General features: G+C 60.3%; 3 protein-coding genes across 5 annotated transcripts in view; 1 reads left to right on the forward strand and 2 right to left on the reverse strand.

The window, feature by feature from the left end:
* LOC135317611 (butyrophilin subfamily 1 member A1-like) overlaps window positions 1-19,533 on the reverse strand; it is a 28,143-nt gene extending 8,610 nt beyond the window's left edge. The window contains exons 1-5 of one of the 2 annotated variants that reach the window (XM_064473975.1): window positions 18,951-19,533; window positions 18,141-18,257; window positions 17,404-17,751; window positions 16,733-16,840; window positions 15,174-15,247 (exon numbers count right to left, since the gene is read on the reverse strand). In XM_064473975.1, coding sequence (XP_064330045.1) covers window positions 15,174-15,247; window positions 16,733-16,840; window positions 17,404-17,751; window positions 18,141-18,257; window positions 18,951-18,981 — 678 coding nt within the window. In that variant the 5' untranslated portion in view covers window positions 18,982-19,533. The remainder of the gene's footprint in view (window positions 1-15,173; window positions 15,248-16,732; window positions 16,841-17,403; window positions 17,752-18,140; window positions 18,258-18,950) is intronic. The other variant, XM_064473976.1, reaches the window with a different exon arrangement.
* On the forward strand, window positions 785-8,930 carry LOC135317607 (butyrophilin subfamily 3 member A3-like). Of its 2 annotated transcripts, XM_064473963.1 has the most exons (9): window positions 785-2,788; window positions 3,481-3,597; window positions 3,987-4,334; window positions 4,899-5,006; window positions 5,448-5,465; window positions 5,858-5,878; window positions 7,063-7,083; window positions 7,443-7,475; window positions 7,737-8,930. In XM_064473963.1, exons 1-9 carry the CDS (start codon window positions 2,398-2,400, stop codon window positions 8,414-8,416), a joined length of 1,737 nt encoding a protein of 578 aa, XP_064330033.1. In that variant the 5' UTR covers window positions 785-2,397; the 3' UTR covers window positions 8,417-8,930. The 2 variants fall into 2 exon arrangements, with proteins under 2 accessions (XP_064330033.1, XP_064330034.1); XM_064473964.1 differs by lacking the exon at window positions 7,063-7,083.
* Window positions 13,539-14,947, reverse strand: LOC135317633 (butyrophilin subfamily 1 member A1-like). The gene is made up of 2 exons (XM_064474043.1): window positions 14,782-14,947; window positions 13,539-14,520 (listed from the first exon to the last, which is right to left on the reverse strand). Exons 1-2 carry the CDS (start codon window positions 14,930-14,932, stop codon window positions 13,841-13,843), a joined length of 831 nt encoding a protein of 276 aa, XP_064330113.1. The 5' UTR covers window positions 14,933-14,947; the 3' UTR covers window positions 13,539-13,840.
* Window positions 19,534-23,201: the final 3,668 nt, after the last annotated feature.

The following is a 23,201-nucleotide window of genomic DNA, read 5'->3' on the forward strand; positions in this document are numbered from 1 at the left end:
CCAGGACCTGCCCGGCTTTCTGGCTTACAGGAATAACAGGAGGAGAATCGGGTCCCACGTGCTGCGGCTGCTGTTGTGGCTCTGTCCGTGTGTGAGGAGCACGTACCGTCTGCTCTCGGCCCTCTGCGGGCCTTGACCAAAGGCACTGACCTCCCTGCCGGGCCCGGGGGCCGCATCCTGCGGGGTTTCTGCTCCGGTGCGCCTCAGGTGGGGACACAAGGAGAAATACTCGAGGTGTTGGGCACCTTCCCGAAGCCTGGACCCAACTTCAGAACGAAACTGGCCTCTAATCCTTCACTTTCTGCTGGCGGCATTACAACAGTTAGAGTTTTGGCCTCCGTGTCTCTATCACCGTCCCCCACAAAACTGCGATACCTGCAACGGAGAGCGCGCCCTGTGCACGGCCTAAATCCGCATAAGCCATGCCCGGAGCCCAGGCACGACTCACGACTCGCCCCTTTCCAGGGGCTTTTGTTCTGTTTCCCCACAGCCCACGTACCTGGTGGGCGCCCTGCCCCGAGCCGGCTGTGACGAGCCCGCGGCCCCCCTCCATCAAGCCTGGCTGCCGCAGATGTAGTCAGGAGGGCTCGAGAGGCTCCTTCCCAACGTCCTGCCACAGGTCCCGCGTGCCACGTCCTTAGACAGAGCCCCTCTCCCGACCCAAATTTGGGGGCCGCAGGAGCCGGGCCTAAGGGTGAGCTCAGCTCACCTCTTCAGGGAAGACAAAACCTGCCCTGGAGGAATCCCACCCTCTTTAAGATACTCTTTCCCTACTGACTCTGTCGGGCCCGGCTCACGATTTAGGCTTCCATCAGGCCTCCCCTGCGGTATTTCAAAAGGGCCGACCCTTTCTCTGGGTCTCGCTGCAACCCCTGCTCTCGGCGACGCGGCCGGGAGAGCGTCCGGCCGCTTGAGCTGCTCTTCCTGACAAATTCTGCTCACCTGCCTTTGCTTCGTTTGCCTCATTCTTTCCACCTTCCCACTAGACCGCGGCCTCCACGGTGTGTGTCCGTCCCGCTGCCTCGCGCATCGCCTTCCCAGTGACCGGATGACTTTTGCCACCAGACGGGCTCCTCGCTCTGAGGGCGTTCCAATCGGCATCCCGAAACCAGGGCTTATTCCTTCCAGTGCCACTGGGACTGCTTCTGCAGCCTGAGGGGTGCCACAGGGAGAGGCTTCTGGCCACCCAGAACGAGCAGCCACCAGCACCAGCCCACACGCCCCGGCGCCCTACGCGCGGCCGGCCCCTGGCACGGCATCCTTGCCTTAGGTACCTTTGCAGCCCACCCTGCGGGGCTTTCGCCGCACCGCACGGGCAGGCAGCCGCCCCTCGGGCGAGAGGAATGCCTCTTCCCTTCCAGGCGCCTTGCTCAGAGCCCCTGGCGCCGGGGCTGGGAGCTTCTCCCCGAGAACGCCTCGGTGCCGGCCGGAGGTCCTGCGACCGCGCGGATCCCTGGCGGGTCAGGAGCTCCTCGGTCCCCCCTGCGCCGCCAGAGCTCTCCCCGAAACCGGGACCGACCCTCCTGGGCGCGAGGCAGCGGCGAGAAGCAGGCCCTCCCTTCCCTGCAGCGCCGGGCGCAGGGGGGACGCTGCCGCCTCCCGCGCCCACCGGCTGGGCTTGGCTTTGGCATTTATCCATGGCGGGTAACGCCCCGCGCCCACCCGACCCGGAGCCGGTGACGGGACCCGCCGCCCCCTTCTTCCAGCGCTCGGCAGCCTCCCTGCTTTTCTAAACAGCTCAGGCTCCGGCGCGAATCGGAGCCAGGGCAGAGGCTCGAGGGGAGCGGGGGGGTCGGTCCTTTCCTGCCCCAACGGGGTCGGGGGTCGCCACCTGCCCCCGCCGGAATTCCCTGTCCCCGGGTTCCTGCCGCACTCCGGGCCAGCAAGTTCCCCTGTACCCCCGGCGGCAGGTTCGTGGCCTCCCCTTATCCCCACCCCCTCCTTTGGAGCAGGGTGTTTCCGCTGGCAGCCCTCGAATGCCGCAGAGCTGAGAGCTCTTGAGGAATGCCTTGCTGATACCCTCTTGCCTGGCCCAAGCCTCACTCGCTGCCCGCATAAACCTCTCGGGGGGTGGTTCCCCCCCGACCCTGCCCCTTCCATAACTACCCCCAACCCCTGCGCGGTCCCAGTTCATCCCAGAAGGAAGCGCTTGAGGTACCAAGAAGACGCCGAGAACTGGGTGATAAAGCCTGTACTCGGGGAGGACACCTGATTGGGGTGTTGGTAAGACCTGAAACTGGGGGTCCTTCAGGTGAGCTGTCCCCATGAGAAGACTGAAAGTCACCCCCAAAGGGCAGGGAACCCCTGCTCTTACAACCCCCTCCCTCTCTGGGCAGGCGCGGGGCATTTCAAGGGGGCTGCAGAGGTCAGGAGAAGGGGGGCAGGACCCAAGGAGGGATGAGCTGGGGGAGGCGGTGGGGGCGAACGTCGGCCGTTCTTGGCACAGGGAACTGTACCGATGCCTCGCAGTGTCTCGGGGCGGGCTGCAGCTTTGTGCAGTCACCGCCCAGCCCCGTCTTTGTCCAAAAACCCCTCGGCTTTGGGTGGCGTTTGGCGTTTTGCACAGCGGGCGAAGGAAGCTGCGTTTCAGGGTCACAGTTGCGCCCTCCCTGCGCAGGACCCGGGAGAGGAAGGAAGCGGACAAGGCTTTTGCTCTCGGTTTCAGGTCCCTTGTGGGGCTGCGCTGTTGTCTCCCCCTTCCCAGCCCCACGGCGGGGGGCAGGAGCGCAGCACCGCAGCCCACCCCCGCCAGGAGCGATGGCTGCCTGCACCCCAGCAGGCAGGGCTGGTAGGGCAGGGCGCTTGGGCGGGCATCGGGGGGCACGCGGGTGGAAGGGGCCCCCAGGGGTGCAGCCGGCCATGGGGGTCCCCACGGGGACATTTGGGGACCTCCCCCAAGCAGGGGACCCAGCCCAGGGCCAAATCTGAATGGGGGTGGGGGTTTTGGGGTGCGGGGATTTATGGGATGGTTTGTTGTGGTTCTGTTTAAGAGCGCAGCCTGTTCAACCCTGCCCCATGGTTGCAAAAATCAGCTCCCACCACCCCAAACTGCCCCTTTCTCCCTCCTGCCCTCCCGGCTTTGCGGGAAGCCCTGAGCCCTTGCAGAGTTGTGACAGCAGTGCCGGACCTGAGCCCGGGCTGTGCAAAGAGCACCGTCAGAGACACCAGAATGGGGGTATTTTATTCTGTGGGTGGGTGGGAAAAGGTCGAGGGAGGAGGGGCACCTCCATCCCTGGAGGTACCAAGCTCACGCGGGCAGGACCCAGAGCTACCCAGCCCCTCGGCCCGCTCTGAGCAGGGCTTGGTGCAGGGAGCCCACTGATCCCACCCACCCTACACGCTTTTTCACCAGTGCCGAGTTCTCCAGCGTTTTCTGTCCAGGCTTCATCTACAAAACCCCCTTCAAATGGGTGCTCTCGGCACCGCCCCCACGGTTGTGTTAAATGGATTTGTCGTTCCCCTCCGTTCATCTTTCCCCAGTGAAAGCGGATGGGAAGGTGCTGGTTTCCTCACGCCCCTGCCTCCCTCGCGTCACCTCTGCCCTGGCTTGTGCTGTGATTTTCTCCTGTGCCTTTCTCGTCCCTGAGCTGGAGGGCGGTAAGGAGCTCCAGAACTTCTTCCGTGACACCCACCCTTTGGGATATATTTTTTCCCCCCGGCATCTTAACACGATGCAAAAGGTGTATTTAAAAGGCAGGTGGGATAAAGAGCGAGGTGTGGGGTCTCGTGGGAGGTGGTGGAAGCGCCCTATGAAGCGGTGAGGGTTTGGGGATCCGTCATCTCCATGGGTGGAGCTCCAGAGCCAGCCCAGTCCTCGACCGTCTAAAAAGACCCCAAGCTCTGCCTCCAGCACTTCCAGACGTGCCACGAACCCAACCACAGTCCTTAAAAACCCAACTCAATTACGTGCACGTCGAGGCAGCAGCAGAACCGCGTGTGCCCGTGTGTCTCAGGCGTCTCTTCTTCTCACCCGCCACCTTTCGCAGCCCAGTTCAGGGTCTTGGGACCCGACCAGCCGGTCACTGCCGTCGTGGGAGAAGACGTCGTGCTGCCTTGCCGCCTGTCCCCGAGGCTGAACGCTGAGAACATGGACGTCCTGTGGTTTTGGTCAAAGTCCCGCATCTTCGTCCACATCTACAGCAATGGGCAGGACGACTACTCCTCCCAGATGCCCCAATACCGGGGGAGGACAGAGCTGTCAAAGGAGGGCCTCTCTGTTGGGAACGTTTCCTTGAGGATCCTCAGCACCCGGCTGAGCGATGAGGGACAGTACCGGTGTCGCGTCCAAGATGGGGATTTTGATGAAGAAGCCTCTGTGGAGCTGCAGGTAGCAGGTAAAAGGCAGGAGTCAGGGTTGTCTACAAGACGCGCCCCCGGCATGTCCCATTTGCCCACCCCCACGCACAAATCCCCTCTGGTCTCTCTCTGCTGGGCAGCCCAGCTCCTCGCCAGCATCTCCCCACCTGCCTGGCCCCAGATCCCTGCACAACAGGGCCTGGCCCACGGCCAAAGCCCTCACACCTCTCCAGGAGAGCAACACCAGCCTCCGGAGAAACAAACCAGGCTTGGGTGTGCCCAGAGTGAAAGTCCGTGCGGTTCTGGGTTCATGTGGGGCAGGAGGCAAAGAGGGAGAAATGCCACCAATTCCAGGCCAAGGAACACTGAATTATTGTTTTAGGAGAAAGTTGGTCTCAGTGTAGTTTTTTAAAGGAACCTTGAATAAATCAGGGATTTTTTAATTAAAATTGAAGAACACTCTATTTAAATATCAACCTCAGTTCTAAATATTTCAACAAAGATGCTCAAAGTTTACGGAAAGGCACGTTCACTCCAACACACAACGTACACCCATCATTGCATCCCAGATTAACCCAACTGGGGCAATTTTCCTATTCCAGACTCCATTTTCCCAAAGGAATATCCCTGGAAGGTGGCTTTCTTCGTGACCCTGGCTGCCTGCTTCGCTTCCCTGGTTGCCTTCCCTCTTTTCATCTCACGGCTACGAGGTAAGGCATTAGGCAGGAGCAAGGGGACTTTGGGGCACCCAAGAGGGTCTCTGAGCACCCAAGAGCACACGGAATGACGTGGACCTGCTCACGGGAGGACCAGCTGCCCCCACACATTTCAGACTCCCTCGAGCTCTGTCCCACTGAAACATGCCAAAAAGAGCACTTTGGAGGCCCCAAACGCAGAATCTCCATCCCCAAGAGCTCATGCCCTTGACCAGGGGGAACCACCACAGCCTCAAAGCAAACCCCGGGGCTGCAGGCGCAGGAGGCAGAGCTCCAACACCACCAGACACCCCCATGTCACACCAGACCCCAAATCCAGCATCAGCCGACCCAAAACACACCTGAAATGTCCCCATTGTGGGTCACCCTCGCGTGACGTAGGTGTGGGAGAAACCTTCCTGTAACCCACGTGATGTTCTCTCTTCTCTCTTACAGCCCAAAGCAGAGAACTAGGTAAGAGACACTTTATTTTTCTCCCCCACTTTTGACAACAGAGTGGGGATATTTTGATAGCGATGAGGGTTGGCTCTCGCATGCGTGCATCTCCGAGATTTGCCTTGAAAGTGGCATTTGGTGGGTAATTTCACACCAAAAAGACATTTGACAGAATTACGAGGGGTGGGGAAGGGTTGAAAAGACTTCATTTAAATTCTGAAAGCACACCAAATAGACACGGAATTAGGGAAATCCCTGTTTTCCTCCTGCTGTTTCCCCTTTTCTAACCACGCTCTGCCAGTGATGCCGTTGGTGCGGAGCTGCCGCCCCATTCCCGTACCCCAGGCCGCTCACAAGTTCCTGTCAGGAAGGAAACTTCCTCTCACAGTTATTCCTGCTTTTCCTTCCAGGGAAACGCGATGCCGAAATCCGTAAGTGATGTGGGGTTTTTCTGTCGCTGAGGGGAAAATACGAGCTGCAGAGGGACGCTTGCTTCATGGCGGCAGTTCATGAGGCAGCGGGGAGGGGGCGAGCAAATGCGGGACCAGATCAAGTGCCTGACTCCATCGGGGCTGGCCAACGTGGGTGACCGACCCTAGGGGAGACCAAATCTCTTCATTTTTGGGTAATAAACCTCTGAGGAGATGGGCTGCGGTTTAGGAAGCCCGTCCGTAGCCCGCAGGTTTGTAGGAGTTGAATTCTACCTCGGGTACGGCTTTTGAGGAGAGCTTGGCTTTGGGGTAACCGAATTCTGGAATAACAAAAATCAGCCTCCCTGGCTTTGGAGGAGTAGCAATATGGAGGAAGAAAACCAGCTTCCTCATCCTCAAGGGAATAAAATCCACCTTGGCATGGTTGTCCCCAAAGGCCACCCCAGACAGCGATAAATCCCCATCTCCCCTTGGCGCCCAACGTCAAATCGCCAGCGTTGATGGCCACATGGCTGACGGAGAGGCCTCAAGCGAGAGGAGGACCCAGGCACCCTTCTGCTCTTGGCATCAGGGCACGCCGCCCATCAAAACCCTCTTTCAGACTACCAGTTCAGCAGGTTTTCCCCCAAAATTAAACCTGCCCCCCCTTCCAACATCAACCCAACCCTTCCTTCAGCTCAACTCCCAAAGCCCCAGGCAGCAGAAAAGCAAAGAGGTCCTCGGGCGCCTGGACAAGTTCCCACCACCAAATGAGCATTTGCCAGCAATCCCGCCTATTTCTTCCTGCTTTTAGTTATATTGTTATTTCCCTTCCAGGGGTCGGGAGATGGAAATACACAAGCCCTGCTTTGCTTCCTCCACCCCCAAAACCCCCTAAACAAAGGAGACGACCTTCCCCAACCCTTTGTCATCCAGCTTCCCACGAGCTTGAGCCCAACTCTCTGGTGGCACCAACCCCACCAACTCCTCCCAGCCCTTTGGGTGCCCCAAAGGCCTTCCTCCGAGCCGGTTTCCCCTCCCATCCCCTCTCCCCTCCCTGGGCAGATTCTGGAGCTCTGGCACCATAAAAGCACCTCTTAACACACCCGTGGCTTTGGTGGCTACGCAGGGACCGGGGGATGAGGGTTGGAGCCCAACAAGCACATGCTTTTACTGAAAACAGTTCTTGCTCTTTTCTTTTTCAGAGAAACATGTCTCGGAGCTGCGTAAGTTTGATCCTTGCTCTTCCCCCACCCGCGTGGTCTTTCACACAGCACAGAATTCAGGGGCAGGGGGAGGGGCGAGGGGGATGGGATGTGCCTTGCTCAGGTTTGTTACCAAGCCCCCTCCAAGAGTGATGGCAAACACTCCCAGGGGCTAACTAAAAACCCCCAAACTGGACCAGGAAGGATGTCCATGTTCCCATTTTGGTGAATCTACGTTGTCAAATAAGGTAAATTTGAGTACATGAAAGGCAAGCATGGCTGGGAGTGGTCTGCAGCGCTGGGGACCACCACCCCAAATCACCCCACGGCCCCTCCTCATGCCACCGCACCTGCTTGTGACCACGTCTCTTTGCTTTCAGGGTGGAGAAACGCCTTTGTGCCGGTGGAAGAAGGTACCGGGGTGTGGGGCTTTGCCTCTCCATGGGTCTCTTCCCCTGTGCTGCTGGTGGGGGGGTGGGTAAATGGAGGGCTGAGCCTCCACGCCCCAACTGCTCTGATGCCCCCCGCTCCCTTTCCCCACCACATCTCCCTTTTTCTGTCTCTCTTTTTGTGGCACTTGAGGTCCCACAAATCAGTTCTCCAAGGGGAGCCCACCTGAGGAGACCCCAAAGGCAACGGGGGTCTCCAGCTGAGCTCTCCCCCTCTCCCCGCAGTGCACGTCACGCTGGACGCGGACACGGCGCACCCACTGCTCATCCTCTCGGATGGTGGGAAGAGCGTACGGCGTGGAAACATGCAGCAAGAGGTGCCAGATAACCCCGAGAGATACAGCTACTACCACTGCGTCCTGGGCCAGGAGGGATTCACCTCCGGGAGATATTTCTGGGATGTGGATGTGGGGAAGGAGGAAGGAGGGGAATGGTCATTGGGGGTGGCCAAGGAGTCCACGGAGAGGAAGGGGAAGATCGACCTGGATCCTCGAAACGGGATCTGGGGTATTGGTCACTGGAGTGGAAAGTACAGAACTCAGAGATCCCCAAACCAGAAAATTCTCAGCCTCACAAGGAGACCCCAGAGGATTCGGGTTTACCTGGACACTGAGGCACAGAAGGTAGCCTTCTTCTACGCTGACAACCAAGACCTGCTCTACACCTTCCCACTGGGCCCCTTGAGTGGGGAGAGGATCCGTCCCTGGTTCTGGGTGTACGTGTCCGCCCAACTCACCCTGAAGTCACCTCCTTCGCCCCCACCCGTCCCCAGTGAGGAGGAGCCTCTGCTCCCTTCCTGCATCCCCCTGCCGACCCTCCCCACGGGACGACGGGCCCCGCGCACGCCGACAGCAGGACATGACCAAGACGGGGAAATCCATGCTGCTGTCCACGAGCAGCCATGATCAATGCCCAAGGCTCTGCCGGCTGCGTCGTGCCACCAGGGCGCCCCGAGACTCTCCCAGGGAAGCCATGGCGGCCCCCCCACCTGAGCAGAGCTATCCCCGCTCCTGCTGGAGCCTGCGACAAGATGTAGCCGTGGCTAAGGCACATTCGCCTCTCCTAAGGTGATGTCTCCAAGCAAGGCGCTTCCGCTGAGACGCCCTTGTTCTTCTGCTACGGGCAGAGTCCGACCCAACCAGGCTGTTGGGACCCGAGGGCGTCAGAACCCCCCTGAGATAGGGAAGAGAAACCCCCCCAGTGCCAGAACCGAGATGAGAGTATGGGGAGAAGGAGCCGCACATCTCCACCCTCTTCCTCTCTACTTCACCTCCAGCCCCCAAAGCCTCATCAAACGGGGCCAGTTGAAGGGGTGGGGGTGGTCTCTGGCCAGGCGCTCAGTTCCTGACACCTACCACCTCCCCACGCATTCCAATGTACTCATAAAATAGGCTTTTTCAATAAAAATTCTCTCCTCGACACCTCTGTGGTTACTTGATGGGGAGGAAGGGTCCTGCAGAGCAGCCACGTTCCGCCAAGGGTCCGGATCATCAGGCAAAGCCAGAGGGATGAGGCAGGTCCAGGGTCGAGGCAGGAACCAAGTCTGCACATCAGGAGGAACCATGGGCTGCAGCTCAGCCTTGGCCATGGCCCCCCCAACAGAGCCCAGCACCCTGGGCTGGGCTTAAGGAGAGCCCTTGGGCCATCAGCTGGTCCTAGGTGGGGCTGATCAGGGTCATTCATGCTAATTAGCCCTGATAATGCTAATAAGCCCTGATTAGGCCCTGACAATGCTGCCTGAGGGCCGTGCTGAACCCCTGGAGATGGATGGTCTACCTTGGGTGATGGTCACCTGAGGATGGTACCCCCTCCATTGGTGAAGGTCTCCCTTGGGTGATGGTCACCTGAGGATGACGCCCCCTCCATGGGTGATGGTCTACCTTGGGTGATGGTCACCTGAGGATGGTACCCCCTCCATGGGTGATGGTCTCCCTTGGGTGATGGTCACCTGAGGATGACGCCCCCTCCGTGGGTGATGGTCTCCCTTGGGTGATGGTCATGTGCGGATGGTACCCCCTCCATGGGTGATGGTCTCCCTTGGGTGATGGTCACAGAACCACAGCCTGGTGGGGGCTGGAAGGACCCTCTGGAGCTCACCCCGTCCCACCCCCCGCTTGAGCAGGCCCCCCCAGAGCAGGGGCCCAGGGCCGCGGCCAGGCGGGGGTTGAATGTCCTCAGGGAAGGGACCCCACAGACCCCAACAGACGCTGTTGACCAGGGCTGGCCCCAGCGCAGCCCCCTGGGGAGCACCGCGAGGGGCGCGGGACGCGGTCGCGTGCCCCCTGCCCTGGGTGTCCCTGCTCGAGCCGGGGGGTTGGGTCTCCGGAGGCCCCTCCCCAACCCCCACGGTCTTCTGGGGGTCTGGGGTCCTCGATGCTCCGTGGGAACCTCCCGCGTTGCTTCTCGCCGTGTTGCTTCTCCAGCGAATCTCAGGGTGGTTGGGGGTCCCCCCCACGAGGACCAGGGCCCGCCACCGTGAGGCTCCTTCCAGGGGTCTGCGGAGCCTTCACCGACTTCCTCTTCCTCACCAGGTGGGCTGGAGCAAACGCCCGCATCAGGGTCGCCGTTATTCCGCTGCCCCTTGATTTCTACCCGCAAGCTCTCGGCTTGTTCTCCTTCCACTCCTCCATGGGTGCTGCCCCCCCCGTGGGTGATGCTCCCCCAGCTTGTTGATGCACCCCCCATGGGTGATCCCCTTCCATGAGTGATGCCCCCTCAGGGGTGATGCCCCCCCAATGGGTGATCCCCCCCATGGGTGATGCCCCCGCCATGGGTGATGCCCCTCCGTGAGTGATGACCCCCCCCGGAATGTTGATGCCCCCTCCATGGGTGATACCCCTCCATGGGTGATGCCCCCCCATGGGTGATGCCCCCCCCATGGGTGATGCCCCCCCATGGGTGATGTGCTGGGTCAGAGTGGGGTCTCCTGGACATGATGCCCCACCAAGTGCAGTGCCCCCTCCGTGGGTGCTGCCCCCCCAGGGGTGATGTTTTGTGTTGGGTGGGACTCTCCTGGACACGATGCCCCCCAAGGTCAATGTCCCCCCAATGATGATGCCCCTCCATGGGTGCTGTCCCCCCAGAGGTGATGTGCTGGGTCAGAGGGGGGTCTCCTGGACATGATGCCCCCCTGTCGCGGTTTAGCGGCAGCTCAGCCCCACACAGCCGCTCGCTCACTCCCCACCGGTAGATGGGGGAGAGAATCAGGAGGGTAACGCTCATGGGTTGGGGTAAGAACAGTTTGATAATTAAAATTAAAAGAAACAACAGTAGAAATGCAATGGAAAGGAGAACAACGAGAGGCGCAAAGCCCCGGGGGAGGCGGGAAGGGAGGGGAGAGGGGGAACGAACCGCCGGAACGAACCGCACGTGCCGCAGCCGCCCACCGCCCCGACGCCGCGCCGCTCCCGCGCTGCCACTGCCCCCCCTCAATATATTGGTCATGGTGTCACGTGGTATGGAATGAACCTGCCATTGGCCAGTCGGGGTCAGCCGCCCCCACCATGGCCCCGCCCCTCCCAGCCCCGCCCCACCACGCAGTGGAGCGCGGGAAGCTGGAAAGGCAGCCGACCCCCAGAGTGAGGAGAATTAACCCCTTCTCAGCCAAAACCAGCACACAGGCCCTCCCTTCCCTGCAGCGCCGGGCGCAGGGGGGACGCTGCCGCCTCCCGCGCCCACCGGCTGGGCTTGGCTTTGGCATTTATCCATGGCGGGTAACGCCCCGCGCCCACCCGACCCGGAGCCGGTGACGGGACCCGCCGCCCCCTTCTTCCAGCGCTCGGCAGCCTCCCTGCTTTTCTAAACAGCTCAGGCTCCGGTGAGGTCTCAGGTACCGCGAGGGGGTACCATCCTCACGTGACCATCACCCAAGGGAGACCATCACCCATGGAGGGGGCGTCATCCTCACGTGACCATCACCCAAGGGAGACCATCACCCATGGAGGGGGCACCATCCTCAGGTAACCATCACCCAAGGGAGACCATCACCCATGGAGGTGGCGTCATCCTCAGGTGACCATCACCCAAGGGACACCATCACCCATGGAGGGGGCACCATCCTCAGGTGACCATCACCCAAGGGAGACCATCACCCATGGAGGTGGCGTCATCCTCAGGTGACCATCACCCAAGGTAGACCATCACCCATGGAGGGGGCACCTTCCTCAGGTGACCATCACCCAAGGGAGGCCATCACCCATGGAGGGGGCACCATCCTCACGTGACCATCACCCAAGGGAGACCATCACCCATGGAGGGGGTACCATCCTCACGTGACCATCACCCAAGGGAGACCATCACCCATGGAGGGGGTACCATCGTCACGTGACCATCACCCAAGGGAGACCATCACCCATGGAGGGGGCACCATCCTCAGGTGACCATCACCCAAGGGAGACCATCACCCCATCACCCATGGAGGGGCGTCATCCTCAGGTGACCATCACCCAAGGGACACCATCACCCATGGAGGGGGCGTCATCCTCAGGTGACCATCACCCAAGGTAGACCATCACCCATGGAGGGGGCACCTTCCTCAGGTGACCATCACCCAAGGGAGACCATCACCCATGGAGGGGGCGTCATCCCTATGTGACCATCACCCAAGGGAGACCATCACCCATGGAGGGGGCGTCATCCTCAGGTGACCATCACCCAAGGGAGACCATCACCCATGGAGGGGGCATCATCCTCACGTGACCATCACCCAAGGGAGACCATCACCCATGGAGGGGGCACCATCCTCACGTGACCATCACCCAAGGGAGACCATCACCCATGGAGGGGGTACCATCCTCATGTGACCATCACCCAAGGGAGACCATCACCCACGGAGGGGGCGTCATCCTCAGGTGACCATCACCCAAGGGAGACCATCACCCATGGAGGGGGCACCATCCTCAGGTGACCATCACCCAAGGGAGACCATCACCCATGGAGGGGGCGTCATCCTCAGGTGACCATCACCCAAGGGAGACCATCACCCATGGAGGGGGCGTCATCCTCAGGTGACCATCACCCAAGGTAGACCATCACCCATGGAGGGGGCGTCATCCTCAGGTGACCATCACCCAAGGGAGACCATCACCCATGGAGGGGGTACCATCCTCAGGTGACCATCACCCAAGGGAGACCATCCATCTCCCAGGGGTTCAGCAAGGCCCCGCTGGGTGCAGCCTGGCCTTGCGTTTCTTGAACCATCTCAAGGTGCAGAAAGGGGTGACGGGAAGAGAGAACCAGCCTCTGCTGAGGTTTTTCCCCCCCAACAACTGCAAATGTATTGGGGGTCGGTGAGATTTGGGGTTTAAAAGCCGCTGCCAGGGCAGGTCGGGGCTCTGCTGCCAACTTCCTCCAGCTCAGCCAGAAGCTGAAGAAAAAGAGAAGCTCCCTTTAGCTGCACCGTGCGTGGAGGAAAGTGGGACACGCACCCCTTGGAGATGCCTACGGGGCTCAGCGGTCACCAGCAGAAGGGTCCGCAGACAGGACCCTGTCCTCAGGCAGCAGCATTGTCAGGGCCTGATCAGGGCTTATTAGCATTATCAGGGCTAATTAGCATGAATGACCCTGATCAGCCCCACCTAGGACCAGCTGATGGCCCAAGGGCTCTCCTTAAGCCCAGCCCAGGGTGCTGGGCTCTGTTGGGGGGGCCATGGCCAAGGCTGAGCTGCAGCCCATGGTTCCTCCTGATGTGCAGACTTGGTTCCTGCCTCGACCCTGGACCTGCCTCATCCCTCTGGCTTTGCCTGATGATCCGGACCCTTGGCAGAACGTGGCTGCTCTGCAGGACCCTTCCTCCCCATCAAGTAACCACAGAGGTGTCAAGGAGAGAATTTTTATTGAAAAAGCCTATTTTATGAGTACATTGGAATGTGTGGGGAGGTGGTAGGTGTCAGGAACTGAGCGCCTGGCCAGAGACCACCCCCAGCCCTTCAACTGGCCCCGTTTGATGAGGCTTGGGGGGCTGGAGGTGAAGTAGAGAGGAAGAGGGTGGAGATGTGCGGCTCCTTCTCCCCAGACTCTCATCTCGGTTCTGGCACTGGGGGGTTTCTCTTCCCTATCTCAGGGGGGTTCTGACGCCCTCGGGTCCCAACAGCCTGGTTGGGTCGGACTCTGCCCGTAGCAGAAGCACAAGGGCGTCTCAGCGGAAGCGCCTTGCTTGGAGACATCACCTTAGGAGAGGCGAATGTGCCTTAGCCACGGCTACATCTTGTCGCAGGCTCCAGCAGGAGCGGGGATAGCTCTGCTCAGGTGGGGGGGCCGCCATGGCTTCCCTGGGAGAGTCTCGGGGCGCCCTGGTGGCACGACGCAGCCGGCAGAGCCTTGGGCATTGATCATGGCTGCTCGTGGACAGCAGCATGGATTTCCCCGTCTTGGTCATGTCCTGCTGTCGGCGTGCGCGGGGCCCGTCGTCCCGTGGGGAGGGTCGGCAGGGGGATGCAGGAAGGGAGCAGAGGCTCCTCCTCGCTGGGGACGGGTGGGGGCGAAGGAGGTGACCTCAGGGTGAGTTGGGTGTTCAGCTCCACCCAGAACCAGGGACGGATCCTCTCCCCACTCAAGGGGCCCAGTGGGAAGGTGTAGAGCAGGTCTTGGTTGTCAGCATTGAAGAAGGCTACCTTCTGTGCCTCAATGTCCAGGGAAACCCGAATCCTCCGGGGTCTCTTTGTGAGGCTGAGATCTGAGTCGTATGGGGAGGTCAGAGCCCAATACTCTCCACTCCAGTGACCAATAGCCCAGATCCCGTTTCGAGGATCCAGGTCGATCTCCCCCTTCCTCTTAGTGGACTCCTTGGCCACCCCCAATGCCCATTCCCCTCCTTCCCCCTTCCCCACATCCACATCCCAGAAGTATCTCCCGGAGGTGAATCCCTCCTGGCCCAGGACGCAGCGGTCGGTGTCGTATCTCTCGGGTTTATCTGGCACCTTTTGCCGCGTGGCTCCGCGCCGTACGCTCTTCCCACCCGCCGAGAGGATGAGCTCTGGGTGCGCCGTGTCCGCGTCCAGCGTGACGTGCACTGCGGGGAGAGGGGGAGAGCTCAGCTGGAGACCCCCGTTGCCTTTGGGGTCTCCTCAGGTGGGCTCCCCTTGGAGAACTGATTTGTGGGACCTCAAGTGCCACAAAAAGAGAGACAGAAAAAGGGAGATGTGGTGGGGAAAGGGAGCGGGGGGCATCAGAGCAGTTGGGGCGTGGAGGCTCAGCCCTCCATTTACCCACCCCCCCACCAGCAGCACAGGGGAAGAGACCCATGGAGAGGCAAAGCCCCACACCCCGGTACCTTCTTCCACCGGCACAAAGGTCTTCCTCCACCCTGAAAGCAAAGAGACGTGGTCACAAGCAGGTGCGGTGGCATGAGGAGGGGCCGTGGGGTGATTTGGGGTGGTGGTCCCCAGCGCTGCAGACCACTCCCAGCCATGCTTGCCTTTCATGTACCCAAATTTACCTTATTTGACAACGTAGATTCACCAAAATGGGAACATGGACATCCTTCCTGGTCCAGTTTGGGGGTTTTTAGTTAGCCCCTGGGAGTGTTTGCCATCACTCTTGGAGGGGGCTTGGTAACAAACCTGAGCAAGGCACATCCCATCCCCCTCGCCCCTCCCCCTGCCCCTGAATTCTGTGCTGTGTGAAAGACCACGCGGGTGGGGGAAGAGCAAGGATCAAACTTACGCAGCTCCGAGACATGTTTCTCTGAAAAAGAAAAGAGCAAGAACTGTTTTCAGTAAAAGCATGTGCTTGTTGGGCTCCAACCCTCATCCCTGGTCCCTACGTAGCCACCAAAGCCACGGGTGTGTTAAGAGGTGCTTTGATGGTGCCAGAGCTCCAGAATCTGCCCAGGGAGGGGAGAGGGGATGGGAGGGGAAACCGGCTCGGAGGAAGGCCTTTGGGGCACCCAAAGGGCTGGGAGGAGTTGGTGGGGTTGGTGCCACCAGAGAGTTGGGCTCAAGCTCGTGGGAAGCTGGATGACGAAGGGTTGGGGAAGGTCGTCTCCTTTGTTTAGGGGGTTTTGGGGGTGGAGGAAGCAAAGCAGAGCTTGTGTATTTCCATCTCCCGACCCCTGGAAGGGAAATAACAATTTAACTAAAAGCAGGAAGAAATAGGCGGGATTGCTGGCAAATGCTCATTTGGTGGTGGGAACTTGTCCAGGCGCCCGAGGACCTCTTTGCTTTTCTGCTGCCTGGGGCTTTGGGAGTTGAGCTGAAGGAAGGGTTGGGTTGATGTTGGAAGGGGGGGCAGGTTTAATTTTGGGGGAAAACCTGCTGAACTGGTAGTCTGAAAGAGGGTTTTGATGGGCGGCGTGCCCTGATGCCAAGAGCAGAAGGGTGCCTGGGTCCTCCTCTCGCTTGAGGCCAAACGCTATTCCTCAAAAAGTTATTCCTCAAAATGCAGGAATAACTGTGAGAGGAAGTTTCCTTCCTGACAGGAACTTGTGAGCAGCCTGGGCTACGGGAATGGGGCGGCAGCTCCGCACCAACGGCATCACTGGCAGAGCGTGGTTAGAAAAGGGGAAACAGCAGGAGGAAAACAGGGATTTCCCTAATTCCGTGTCTATTTGGTGTGCTTTCAGAATTTAAATGAAGTCTTTTCAACCCTTCCCCACCCCTCGTAATTCTGTCAAATGTCTTTTTGGTGTGAAATTACCCTGCCAATGCCACTTTCAAGGCAAATCTCGGGGATGCACGCATGCCAGAGCCAACCCACCCTTGCTACCATAACATCCCCACCGTATTTAAGGACAAAGGGGAGAAAAATAAAGTGTCTCTTACCAAGTTGTGTGGTGTGTTGGGCTGTAAGAGAGAAGAGAGAATGTCATGTGGATTAAAGGAAGGTTTCTCCCACACCTACGTCACGCGAGGGTGACCCGCGATGGGGACATTTCAGGTGTGTTTTGGGTCGGCTGATGCTGGATTTGGGGTTTGGTGTGACATGGGGGTGTCTGGTGGTGTTGGAGCTCTGCCTCCTGCGCCTGCAGCCCCGGGGTTTGCTTTGAGGCTGTGGTGGTTCCCCCTGGTCAAGGGCGTGAGCTCTTGGGGATGGAGATTCTGCGTTTGGGGCCTCCAAAGTGCTCTTTTTGGCATGTTTCAGTGGGACAGAGCTCGAGGGAGTCTGAAATGTGTGGGGGCAGCTGGTCCTCCCGTGAGCAGGTCCACGTCATTCCGTGTGCTCTTGGGTGCTCAGAGACCCTCTTGGGTGCCCCAAAGTCCCCTTGCTCCTGCCTAATGCCTTACCTCGTAGCCGTGAGATGAAAAGAGGGAAGGCAACCAGGGAAGCGAAGCAGGCAGCCAGGGTCACGAAGAAAGCCACCTTCCAGGGATATTCCTTTGGGAAAATGGAGTCTGGAATAGGAAAATTGCCCCAATTGGGTTAATCTGGGATGCAATGACGGGTGTACGTTGTGTGTTGGAGTGAACGTGCCTTTCCGTAAACTTTGAGCATCTTTGTTGAAATATTTAGACCTGAGGTAGATATTTCATAGTGTGTCCTTCAAGTTTAATTAAAAAAACCCTGATTTATTGAAGGTTTCTTTACAAAACTACACTGAGACCAACTTTCTCCTAAAACAATAATTCAGTGTTCCTTGGCCTGGAATTGGTGGCATTTCTCCCTCTTTGCCTCCTGCCCCAGATGAACCCAGAACCGCACGGACTTTCACTCTGGGCACACCCAAGCCTGGTTTGTTTCTCCGGAGGCTGGTGTTGCTCTCCTGGAGAGGTGTGAGGGCTTTGGCCGTGGGCCAGGCCCTGTTGTGCAGGGATCTGGGGCCAGGCAGGTGGGGAGATGCTGGCGAGGAGCTGGGCTGCCCAGCAGAGAGAGACCAGAGGGGATTTGTGCGTGGGGGTGGGCAAATGGGACATGCCGGGGGCGCGTCTTGTAGACAACCCTGACTCCTGCCTTTTACCTGCTACCTGCAGCTCCACAGAGGCTTCTTCATAAGAATCCCCATCTTGGACGCGACACCGGTACTGTCCCTCATCGCTCAGCCGGGTGCTGAGGATCCTCAAGGAAACGTGCCCAACAGAGAGGCCCTCCTTTGACAGCTCTGTCCTCCCCTGGTATTGGGGATTCTGCAAGGAGTAGTCGTCCTGCCCGCTGCGGTAGACATGGGTGTACATTGGGAGCGTTGACCGAAACCACAGGACGTCCATGTTCTCGGCGTTCAGCCTCGGGGAGAGGCGGCAAGGCAGCACGACGTCTTCTCCCACGACGGCAGTGACCGGCTGGTCGGGTCCCAAGACCCTGAACTGGGCTGCGAAAGGTGGCGGGTGAGAAGAAGAGACGCCTGAGACACACGGGCACACGTGGTTCTGCTGCTGCCTCGACGTGCACGTAATTGAGTTGGGTTTTTAAGGACTGTGCTTGGGTTCGTGGCACGTCTGGAAGTGCTGGAGGCAGAGCTTGGGGTCTTTTTAGACGGTCGAGGACTGGGCTGGCTCTGGAGCTCCACCCATGGAGATGACGGATCCCCAAACCCTCACCGCTTCGTAGGGCGCTTCCACCACCTCCCACGAGACCCCACACCTCGCTCTTTATCCCACCTGCCTTTTAAATACACCTTTTGCATCGTGTTAAGATGCCGGGGGGGAAAAATATATCCCAAAGGGTGGGTGTCACGGAAGAAGTTCTGGAGCTCCTTACCGCCCTCCAGCTCAGGGACGAGAAAGGCACAGGAGAAAATCACAGCACGAGCCAGGGCAGAGGTGACGCGAGGGAGGCAGGGGCGTGAGGAAACCAGCACCTTCCCATCCGCTTTCACTGGGGAAAGATGAACGGAGGGGAACGACAAACCCATTTAACACAACCGCGGGGGCGGTGCCGAGAGCACCCATTTGAAGGGGGTTTTGTAGATGAAGCCTGGACAGAAAACGCTGGAGAACTCGGCACTGGTGAAAAAGCGTGTAGGGTGGGTGGGATCAGTGGGCTCCCTGCACCAAGCCCTGCTCAGAGCGGGCCGAGGGGCTGGGTAGCTCTGGGTCCTGCCCGCGTGAGGTTGGTACCTCCAGGGATGGAGGTGCCCCTCCTCCCTCGACCTTTTCCCACCCACCCACAGAATAAAATACCCCCATTCTGCTGTCTCTGACGGTGCTCTTTGCACAGCCCGGGCTCAGGTCCGGCACTGCTGTCACAACTCTGCAAGGGCTCAGGGCTTCCCGCAAAGCCGGGAGGGCAGGAGGGAGAAAGGGGCAGTTTGGGGTGGTGGGAGCTGATTTTTGCAACCATGGGGCAGGGCTGAACAGGCTGCGCTCTTAAACAGAACCACAACAAACCAGCCCATAAATCCCCCGCACCCCAAAACCCCCACCCCCATTCAGATTTGGCCCTGGGCTGGGTCCCCTGGTTGGGGGAGGTCCCCAGATGTCCCCATGGGGACCCCCATGGCCGGCTGCACCCCTGGGGGCCCCTTCCACCCGCGTGCCCCCCGATGCCCGCCCAAGCGCCCTGCCCTACCAGCCCTGCCTGCTGGGGTGCAGGCAGCCATCGCTCCTGGCGGGGGTGGGCTGCGGTGCTGCGCTCCTGCCCCCCGCCGTGGGGCTGGGAAGGGGGAGACAACAGCGCAGCCCCACAAGGGACCTGAAACCGAGAGCAAAATTCCCTTTCCCTTCGTGCGTTATGGCTTCTGGGAAGGGAGGTGGGGCAGATCCGGGCGGGCACAAGCCCATAACTGCCTCCGAGACAAGGTCAAAGTACAAACCCTCAGGTCACACCTCCCCCTCTGTCCGTCCGTCCGTCCGTCCGTCCCGGGTGCATCGTCGCTGCTGCCCAAGGGCCGAGCGTGCAGCCGACCCCTGCCTGTGCGATTTACATCTCTCTCTCTATATATATATATATGCAGTGCAGGCATTGCCTTTGCAAGAGCGTTTTTTCCCTCAAAGTCAGGCTTGTGATGTCACTGAACAACAGGCACCAGCAAAGACTGGAGGGACAACCTCTGAGCTCGTCCTAAAGGAGCCGTGGCCTTGGTCTGGAAAGCTGCTGGCTGATAAGGGCATGAGTCACAGCTCCCTTCCTCTCCCTCGAGCTGAGATACCGCCAGGAACTTCCTTAAAGCCTTTCAACGAGCTCACAGGTATCTCCCGCGGCCCCTCCCACGCAAAAAATGGGGAAAACAGCTTTTTAGGAGGGCTAAATCTCAGGATCAGCTGCAGCGAGCTCTTCTTTAATTTCCCACGACAGCTTTGCTGCCGTCCACGCCTGCGCCTCTGCCTGTCCAAGGCGCGGCGTGTTTAGGATGGGGGGTGAGGTTGGCAGCCAGCACCGGGCTGGGGTCGGCACCAGGAATAAACCTTTCGTTGCACCTTCCCCCGTCACTTCTGCACCAGGAATAAACCTTTCCGGGCACTTTCCCCCATCAATTTTTCCCCTTGTGCCACCTTTTGTTCTAATAAAGCGGAGCCCCAGTAAAAACAGACGTGTGGGAGCAGCTCAGATAGTTTATTCTTTCCCATTTCGACACCCCAGCGAAGGGCTTCTCCCAACGAAGGGGGGATGGGAGCGGGAAGAAGAGTGAAAGCCCCGTTGATTAACCTGAGCTTAAGGAAGGCAAAGCTACGCCCAAAGAGGTGGGGACTGGCAGCGGGTCGAGGGTTTGAGAGGGGAAAAGCAGAAAGAAGTCGACACGTGACGCTGCAGGAATCATTTTGCGCGGCCGAAGGCGCCCTAAGCGAGAGCGAAAGGGGCAAAGCCCTTACCCAGCGCCGCCGCGGCCTCGTAGCCTCCGGCATCACCCCGAGGGACAACATCACCCCTGGGGGAGCACCATCCCCGCCATAGCCCCAGACAAAATGGGACTTTTTCTAAGCAAGCGCGAGCCACGTCGGGCTGGCAAAACAGAACCTGGCGGCCAGAGAAGGGAGGGGAGAGGGAGGGGAGCGCCTGTTTTACGCCTCTGACCTTGGAGAAGAGCCGAGAGGCTGATCAAAGGGAACATCCCGCCTCAGGAGGCACCGAGAGCTGGGTCACAGAGCCTGTAGTCAAAGGGAACCATGAGTCGGGGTGTTGGCAAGAGCTAACACGGAGGGGCCTCTAGGTGAACTCTCCCCATTAGAGCGCCCAGCATCCCCCAAAGCAGGGCAGAAACCCCCCTGCTCCAACGAGCCCCTCGCTCTCGGAGCACGCGTGGGGCACTGACAGGCAGCTGAACCTCTCGAGCGGAGCGAGACGAGGCCTGAGCAGCAGCTCGATGGGCGGCAGTGCGGGTGTGGGCTGTCACGGGCACAGGGCGCTGTGCCAACGCCTCGCAGCGCACGGCAGCTCTGTGCAGTCACCGCCCAGCCCCCAGCCCAGCCCCCAAACGGGCCCATCCAAACCCCGCGGCTCTGGGCGGGGGTTGGCGTTTTGCAGCGCGGGCGAAGGAACCCGCTCTTCGGGACCCCAGCTCTGGGGGCCCCGGCGGGGCCCGTGGCAGCCACCGCACCGCGCCTGCCTCACCCTTGGCCTGGCCCAGCGCCCTCTCCTCCCAGTGCTCTGCAGCTTCTTTGCTGAAGGCTCCAGCTCCAGCGTGAATTTCATTCCCTGCAGAGGCTCGAGAGGGGCGCGGGGGTCGCTCCTGTCGTGCCCCCGCTGAGCGGGCGGTCGCCACCTCCCCCCGCCGCCGATTCGGCGCCTTCTGGGCCCAGAAGTTCCCTTTCACCGCTGGGGACGTCCCCCCTGGCCTCCCCTTACCTCCCCCCCTCTCTGCGGCAGGGCGGCCCCGCTGCCAGGCTTTCCGCAGGCCCTCGCCAGCGCGGCGTGCGTTGCCGATACCCTCTCGCCCGGCCCCAGCGTTATTTACTGCCTCGGGAAGGTTCTCAGGGGTCAGTTGCCACCCCTCACGCTGACCCTCTCTTAACCACGACTAACTCCTGCGCTACCCCGCCGCATCCCAGAAGAACAGGCACGTTTGCCGTCACAATTCCCCCCTTTGGGAGTTGCAGACGTTTCACCCGGGACGTCCATAATCTGTGGCCCGTGTTACGCTGCCGACAAAGACAGGCCTCGGCATCGCCGCCTTCATGCGGCTCGTTGTCGTTGCCAGGGTGGGCGTCGCAACCCCTGGAACAACCGAACCCGGGACCAAACCGCCCTGCGAGGGACCGTCCACCCGCCCTTCCAAACCCGAAGTCTGTGGCTCTCCGTCCCAGGCCGAGCGCGGCGCCCGCTCCCCAGGACCTGCCCGGCTTTCTGGCTTACAGGAATAACAGGAGGAGAATCGGGTCCCACGTGCTGCGGCTGCTGTTGTGGCTCTGTCCGTGTGTGAGGAGCACGTACCGTCTGCTCTCGGCCCTCTGCGGGCCTTGACCAAAGGCACTGACCTCCCTGCCGGGCCCGGGGGCCGCATCCTGCGGGGTTTCTGCTCCGGTGCGCCTCAGGTGGGGACACAAGGAGAAATACTCGAGGTGTTGGGCACCTTCCCGAAGCCCGGACACAACTTCAGAACGAAACTGGCCTCTAATCCTTCACTTTCTGCTGGCGGCATTACAACAGTTAGAGTTTTGGCCTCCGTGTCTCTATCACCGTCCCCCACAAAACTGCGATACCTGCAACGGAGAGCGCGCCCTGTGCACGGCCTAAATCCGCATAAGCCATGCCCGGAGCCCAGGCACGACTCACGACTCGCCCCTTTCCAAGGGCTTTTGTTCTGTTTCCCCACAGCCCACGTACCTGGTGGGCGTCCTGCCCCGAGCCGGCTGTGACGAGCCCGCGGCCCCCCTCCATCAAGCCTGGCTGCCGCAGATGTAGTCAGGAGGGCTCGAGAGGCTCCTTCCCAACGTCCTGCCACAGGTCCCGCGTGCCACGTCCTTAGACAGAGCCCCTCTCCCGACCCAAATTTGGGGGCCGCAGGAGCCGGGCCTAAGGGTGAGCTCAGCTCACCTCTTCAGGGAAGACAAAACCTGCCCTGGAGGAATCCCATCCTCTTTAAGACACTCTTTCCCTACTGACTCTGTCGGGCCCGGCTCACGATTTAGGCTTCCATCAGGCCTCCCCTGCGGTATTTCAAAAGGGCCGACCCTTTCTCTGGGTCTCGCTGCAACCCCTGCTCTCGGCGATGCGGCCGGGAGAGCGTCCGGCCGCTTGAGCTGCTCTTCCTGACAAATTCTGCTCACTTGCCTTTGCTTCGTTTGCCTCATTCTTTCCACCTTCCCACTAGACCGCGGCCTCCACGGTGTGTGTCCGTCCCGCTGCCTCGCGCATCGCCTTCCCAGTGAGCGGATGACTTTTGCCACCAGACGGGCTCCTCGCTCTGAGGGCGTTCCAATCGGCATCCCGAAACCAGGGCTTATTCCTTCCAGTGCCACTGGGACTGCTTCTCCAGCCTGAGGGGTGCCACAGGGAGAGGCTTCTGGCCACCCAGAACGAGCAGCCACCAGCACCAGCCCACATGCCCCGGCGCCCTACGCGCGGCCGGCCCCTGGCACGGCATCCTTGCCTTAGGTACCTTTGCAGCCCACCCTGCGGGGCTTTCGCCGCACCGCACGGGCAGGCAGCCGCCCCTCGGGCGAGAGGAATGCCTCTTCCCTTCCAGGCGCCTTGCTCAGAGCCCCTCGCGCCGGGGCTGGGAGCTTCTCCCCGAGAACGCCTCGGTGCCGGCCGGAGGTCCTGCGACCGCGCGGATCCCTGGCGGGTCAGGAGCTCCTCGGTCCCCCCTGCGCCGCCAGAGCTCTCCCCGAAACCGGGACCGACCCTCCTGGGCGCGAGGCAGCGGCGAGAAGCAGGCCCTCC

Source organism: Phalacrocorax carbo, chromosome 26, assembly GCF_963921805.1.
Source record: "Phalacrocorax carbo chromosome 26, bPhaCar2.1, whole genome shotgun sequence".
Classification (NCBI taxonomy): domain Eukaryota; kingdom Metazoa; phylum Chordata; class Aves; order Suliformes; family Phalacrocoracidae; genus Phalacrocorax; species Phalacrocorax carbo.